Raw genomic sequence first — 7,319 nt, 5'->3', positions numbered from 1 at the left:
CAAATTTTCTTATGGTTTCCCCAACGCATGGACCTCGAAGAGTTGGCCTATTTCTTCATCAGACAACTCAATTGGACTATCATGTTGACATTGTTCATCGTTTAGGAACTTCAATGCGTTCAACCCATTAAATTTTACTTCCTGGTTGTCCACGCACATAGTAAGCTTTCCCTTATGTACGTCTATCAATACATTCCAAGTGGCAAGGAATGCGCGTGCAAGGATGATTGGAACATCTTGATCTGCTTCATAACCTAAGATAATGAAATCTACTTGGAATATAAACTTGTCAACCTTCACTAAAACATCTTCAATCTTTCCTTCTAGGACATGATTTTCCTGTCAGTGAGCTGAAGCATCATAGAAGTGTGTTGCACTTCACCAATTCCTAGCTTCTTGAAAACTGAAAGGGGCATAAGGTTAGTGTTGGCTCCCAGGTCGCACAACACATTGCCTACATCTATCCCTCCAATTGAACAAGGGACTATAAAGCTTCCTGGATCCTTCTGTTTTTCAGGAATTTTGTTATTGATAAACGCATTGCATTCCTGCGTTAACGTCACAACTTCCAACTCATTGACTTTTCCCTTCTTTGTTAGAACATCCTTTAGGAATTTTTCATACTTGGGCATTTTCTCTAAGGCTTCTATAAAAGGAATATTAATGTGAAATTGCCTTAGGATATCAAGGAAACACCTGAATTGCTACTCATCATTCTTCTTTTGTAGGCATCTGGGAAATGGTGCATTCAGCTACACCACAGGCGACCCTGTGTTAGCGTGCTTGGTTCGGAATGACTTATAGCTTCAAGTGTTCTTTCTTCTCGATCATCAAATGCCTTTATGTGCGTTGTGTGCTCATCTACTGAAGGATTGTTATTTCTTGGGTTCATCTTCTTCTCCACTAAAGGTCTACCACTTCACAATGTCACCACATGACATTGTTTCTTCTCATTAATACTTCTTAGAGTTTCCGTATTGATAGGCAACATTTCTTGCGGTCCATCCTTCAGTTCACTAGCAATTTGTCCCACTTGCATCTCCAAGTTCCCGATAGATGACGCCTGGCTTTTTAACAATGCGTCATTATGGGTCATGTACTCCTTCAAGAGATTTTCAAGCAGAGAAGTTGAACTCGACGCTTGACCACCTCTATTGAAGGATTGATGCTAAGGTTACTGTGATGACTAGAATCCAGGCAACGGTCCCTTCCTCTACAATTGGTTTGCCCTCAGTTTATGTTGTTCCTGATGTTGACCTCCCCAAGAAATATTTGGATGGTTTCTCCATCCAAGGCTGTAAGTATTTGAGAATGGATTGTTCTTGATAAAACAGACTGATTGTAGATTCTGCGGGCAGACATTATAGGATTGAGTTTCTCCACAGCCCATACAGCTAACCATGGGCTGTACAAATGTGACCACCTGATTCACCTTTTGATTATGAGTTGCATTTTCTAATGAGAAGGTTTGCAAAAGGTTTGTCATGGCAGCTGATAACATGCAGAAATGCATGTCATCTTAGGCCTTTTACTTAGAATTATGAAGGTTGTTAGGTAGAATATGCGTCAATCATGATAGAAATTCACGAGAAAATGAGCTTGTGTCGATCAACATGTTGAATCTCAGCTAACCCGTTATTTTGCGTTATTATGCGTTCAATGTTTTATTTTTGTAGCTAAAACAGGAAATGGACACAAACGTGAAAACTGGACCACCGCATAGACGACTGCATGTGGAGAAACTCTCCATCGCAAAGGCAAACGCATCAACGCATGGATGTTGCGGTAATCAACCGTATGCGTCCATCGCATGGGAGTTGCACTCGTCAAGCGATTGCGGTTATCATGTAGAATTGTAGTATTAAGCGAATGCTATCATTGAATGATTGCAGCTACACGACAATGCATACTAATGGGATCAATGCAAGGTTGGTGGAATGAACGCATCAATGCATCTACCTCGAGAAAAACTAAAAGATGATGCTGACATTTCACCTACCACGCCATTAGTGGCAGAGGTTCAGAAAGGACTAACACACCAAATGTCAGACTCAGAGCAGTCTAATTAATGTTGTCAGTGACCCAAGCTCTATAAATAGAAGCCAATGAGCAGAAATTCAAGTTATCCAAGGTTTTTGCCTGAGGTTCGCCTAAGGTGGAGCCTTGTGATCCAGAAAAAATGCGTGAGAAGACGCTTGAAAGTTCTTCACCTCATTCATCCATTCCAAGTGATGACCAGAGCCTTTGACCGGAGCTAGATCTCGAGAGAGTCAGCTCCTCTGCCCATCCATGGCACCACCGGCAGCCTTGATGCACATCTGCTGGAAGCAAGTCTTTGCTTCCAACCGGTCATTTTATTTCCTTTCTTTTCTTATATTGAATTGTATGATATTTTGTGATTAAGAAATTAATACAATTTGTTTTTCAATGCATTTCTCTATTTCCTTCGACTCCCTCTCCATCTTCTTTGCTTAGCATCTTTATTTTTATTGCAACACTTAATGGGATTGCTTGGGTATCACATACTTTGTCATGTGAATTAGGGATATGAAGCATGTAGTAACCCCGAGAGGTGTGCGTTGCACGAGTGTGTGAGTAATCTTATTTACTTAGTGTGAAGCTGCTGCAACGCCTGTCTATAGGCTAACACATTGCTTGTCTATGAGTAAAGTCAACAACAATCAACTGCACGAGAGGGTAACTTGTTGGTCGCATTAAGCAATGTATGCATTGTTCATTAGGGATAGTAACAATCTTAGGTCAGCGAAGTTCATGCGGTTACTTTGTGCTATGAGCGCTCATAACTTGTAGAAATACAAGTTATTTATACTGTTTTATTTAGATATTGCGGCTAACAGAAAGAAAAGTTGCGTCGATAGTATGGAAATTGGCTAAGAAATGCGAGAATTATAAATTGTCGTCAATACACCCGCTGACACCATTGCAATGGTAGAATAGAATGTCTCAAGTCTATTTTGCAGGAAATCAAGTCACTGCCTGCGTTCATGGCTCAAAGACAAACTGAACAATGCATCTACGTCATATTGCGCCCGTTATTCAAGAATGAGAGACGATCAACGCAATGACGGTGCATGTGACAATCGATCAAGAGCTTTGCGATCAACGCAATTTCAACCGCATGCGTTAATAAAAAACAACATCGCATGCGGGCAAACGATCGAAGATATAAAGAGCAACATAATTGCAGAGGATTCAAATGTGTGTACAGTGTCAGTTGTGCATTTCTGATGGGATTGATTGCGTAATAGAAGGAATATTCACTCCACCATTTCAGGAACTGCCTTAACAATAAAGTGGGGACCACAATGCAAAGAGTCAAAGCTTCGCCTATAAATAACTTCTGCAATTCCATTGAAGAAATATACTCGATACGAGAGTCTTGATACTTGTATATTCTGGAATTTACAGAAACGTGTATATACTGATTTGAGAGAGAGACTAGACTGAAGCGATTTTCAGAGAAGATCCGAGAAGAATCCAAGAGATAAGGCCAAGAGGTAAGTCTCCGGGCAAAGAATCCTTTCAATCCCTACCGTTGAAGCTCTGTACAAAGGTAACTTCTACCAGAAGAGTAAGCCTGAGAGAGAAGCTTTCCTCTTCATCCATTCCACATGTCGATAAGCAAAACCTTCGTCCAGATCTATGTTTGACACTCTTCTGTATTTGTTTCTATCTCTTTTTCATCACTTGTACTCATCTTCTTTACTTTATCATTCACACCATGTATCAGAGGCTTAATCTTAGTATTAATTGTTATGATCAACTCCATTATCATCTCTCTGTCTATTTCCGTTCATCCATGATTCACTTTCTTCATGATGTCTTCTTAATTCCCTAGGTAATTAGTAAGAATTAAGCAAGTAAATTAATCTGTGTTAAGGAAATAATTGTGTTTATCTAAAGCATGCTAGATGGCCTTTTAACCTATGAGAGCAGATGTGAAGATGTTATTCATCCTCTCGAGAGAGGGTTGGAAGAATGCGTTAACTAAAGCGAGAAGTACTTCTAGAGATGGAAGCAACCTTGCGTTCATCACGTTCATCCCTATTTCACTATAGAGATATGGGAACACGGCCGATCTCCGAGAGGTGTATGCCAAGGGAAAGCAGAACCATAGTTATATCTTTAACGCAGTCAACAAACTTGTAATGTTTTTACTATTTATTCTTTCTATTTCTGATTCACCCATAAAGACTTGCCATCACATACCACGATCCTTTGTATAATTTCACAGTCAGTCTCGACCTCAGTAACATGTATCATGTATCTTGTATCTTGTATCATGTTAACTTAGGATTTTATTTTCAAAACAATTTTTTTTATCAACGCAATTTATGTTTATCACAATTTAAATTCATGTATAAATAAAATATTTTATTAATTTTAAAACCGGTCGCATGTATCACAAAAGTAACACATTAACGAAAACAATCCCTGTGTTCGACCTCGAATTATTCTGAGAAACTTGCGTTGGAATTATACTTTGTTTCAATGCACGGAAACTTGTGACATGCATTACTCTATCGCATACTACAAGCATATAGTTAACAATGCATATTTAGAAGTAGTATCTCATAAAGTGTACATAAAGAATAAGACAAATTTTATGTTAACAAGTTTATGGCGCCGTTGCTGGGGATTGGTAATGGTTAGTGTTGAGTACTTTTGTGATATTTTGCAGGACAGATCTCTTTGTACTGGCTGTTTATTGCAAAGAGCAGTCTGATGGTTTATGAGTACTGGACTTGATCTAGAAATTCTAAGCTGACCCAGAGATCAAATGTATTTTTCGTACAGGAACACATCAAAACCAAATTAAGCGCTTGAATTTCAAGACCTACGGTTGTGGAGAATGCAAGGTTTGAGATAAGGCCAGTCGTGCTTCAAATGATCCAAAATGCGGGACAATTCGGATACAAGGAGAAAACCTACATGCTCATTTGACCAGCTTTGTAGAAATGTGCAACGCATTCTCCATACCTGGTGTGATTCCCGAAGAAATTAGATTGTATCTCTTCCCGTACACACTACGGGATGAGGCAAGGAGGTGAAAAATTTCCTTGATGACATTGCATAGGCAAGCTTAACTGCATGCAAGGGATGCTATTGCGGTAACTCTGACAAACTTCTTTCAATCAATAGCCCTATATCTATGTTTAACTACTTTTTTTACAGCTTTCCTTTACGGTTTTCTACCTTGCGTTATTTACTGTTTACTAAAATAGCCTTTACTGGTTTATAAGTTTACTTTCAGTTTAATTCAGCGTTATTTCCATGCTTTGTTCGAGTTCTTTACTTTTCTGCATTAGTTGGGTGGTTCTTCAAAATTCTGTGAATGGCTGAATAAAACGACGAATACCAAAAAGTCTTATCGACTTACGTGTTTGATGAATTAAAAAAAAATAGAGATTGGAATGCATTGCGATGATGGGTGCATCTTGTGATAACAAGATACACTTTGCGTCCATCCAACCCAAATGCATTGCGCTCGTATGTATTTTTCGCCCGTCCTTAGCAAAAATGCACTATGTTGAGGTAGTGTTGCGCCAGTAGAAATACAGTGCGCCCGTCCTCCAGAAATGCATTGAGTTGAGGGGTGTGTTGCATTGACACATGTGTTGTTGCCCGTCCTTTGCAAAGATACATTTGTGTTAATGGATGCATAGTGTTAATCATTAACCATGCACCCGTCTGAATCAAATAACAAAGATAATTTCATTCATTTTTCTATGTAGAGAAGCTAATTACTTGATTCTTTGTACATGCTAAAATTTTGTATTGCATTATTTGTAATTCCTTATATACTTATTTTTTTTAATACAACTAAGTAGCAATTCTTTCCATATGCAATAGCCTCTTCTTTATCATCCTTTGTCAATTTTTGCAATATTCTTCATCTTTTACTTTGCGTTATTCATTGCGCTGCCATCATGACTAATATGTATACACTTAGTAGCATTTCCCACACTTTGTATTTTCTGACTAACACTTAGTTAATTCGTGGCTATAGCACTATTTTACCTTTTATCCTTCAAAATTCTGCTCAAACCTTCTTTTCAAAATTTTGTCTAAGTGTTTGTCTATTCTGTCCAAACAACGCAATGAGGACCTTGCGCATCTCTAAATTTGAGGGTGGGGAAGGTCTGAGCAGATGCGGTCATTAAGAAAAATGCGATTACCAAAAAAAAAAAATCATACAAAACTTCAATGTCAGCGCAAGGGAAAATTCCAAAAACAATCCCAACCTGATAAGAGTTGAGTCGTGAAAGGAACCTGCTCGTAGTTGGATGTTCGCATGACACCCGTGGGAGCAAGCCAAAACGAAGGTGGGTTTCCAAGAACGACGCAATATGAAAAGAGAAAAAAAAATGAGAAGGGGAAAAATAAAAGAATATAAGAGACAACTCCTCTGACCAGCAAAAGTTATACTTAGTTGAAATTCAAGAGTTAAAGTTGAGATTGGTACACAACCGTAGTTGGATGTTCGCATGACAGCCGTGGGAACAAGCTAAAACTAAGAGTGTAACCATGATCAACAGTCTCTAAATGAATGATGCAAATTTGACCACCGCATCCAGACACATCAAGTTGTTTTTGCAAGAAGAGGTAAACATTCTTTTTAAAACGAGAAAAGCATTTTTGAGTAGAAATTTGTTGTATAGAAGAATAAAGTAGGGCTTTGTTATGAATTATCAAGGATAGAAGGAAATTGCGTTGTTAAGTAATGTGCCTAGGTGGAGCATTCAGAGCAACCAATCGACGCAAAAATTTAGGATAGGAATTGAACATTATTGCCTTGGTAGAAGATATGCTTGAGGAAAAGCATATATCTAAATTTAGGGGTGTGATAACTTGTAGAAATACAAGTTATTTATACTGTTTTATTTAGATATTGCGGCTAAAAGAAAGAAAAGTTGTGTCAATAGTATGAAAATTGGCTAAGAAATGCGAGAATTATAAATTGTCGTCAATACACCTGCTGACACCATTGTACTGGTAGAATAGAATGTCTCAAGTCTATTTTGCAGGAAATCAAGTCACCGCATGTGTTCATGGCTCAAAGAAAAACTGAACAACGCATCTACGTCACATTGCACCCGTTACTCAAGAATGAGAGACGATCAACGCAATGAAGGCGCATGCGGCAATCGATCAAGAGCTTTACGATCAACGCAATTTCAACTGCATGCGGTAATAAAAAACAACACCGCATGCGGGTAAATGATCGAAGATGTAAAGAGCAATGTAATTCCATTGAAGAAATATACTCGATATGAGAGACTTGATACTTGTATATT

At 38.4% G+C, this 7,319-nt stretch overlaps 1 protein-coding gene across 1 annotated transcript; it reads right to left on the bottom strand.

The window, feature by feature from the left end:
- Positions 1-323: 323 nt before the first annotated feature.
- LOC120076058 lies at positions 324-632 on the bottom strand. The gene has a single exon (XM_039029839.1). The coding sequence runs from the start codon at positions 630-632 to the stop codon at positions 324-326; it is 309 nt and encodes a 102-aa protein (XP_038885767.1).
- Between the last annotated feature and the right edge of the window lie 6,687 nt (positions 633-7,319).

This window comes from Benincasa hispida, chromosome 4 (assembly GCF_009727055.1).
Source record: "Benincasa hispida cultivar B227 chromosome 4, ASM972705v1, whole genome shotgun sequence".
In the NCBI taxonomy this organism is placed as follows: domain Eukaryota; kingdom Viridiplantae; phylum Streptophyta; class Magnoliopsida; order Cucurbitales; family Cucurbitaceae; genus Benincasa; species Benincasa hispida.
This window is presented reverse-complemented; position numbering and strand designations above follow the sequence as displayed.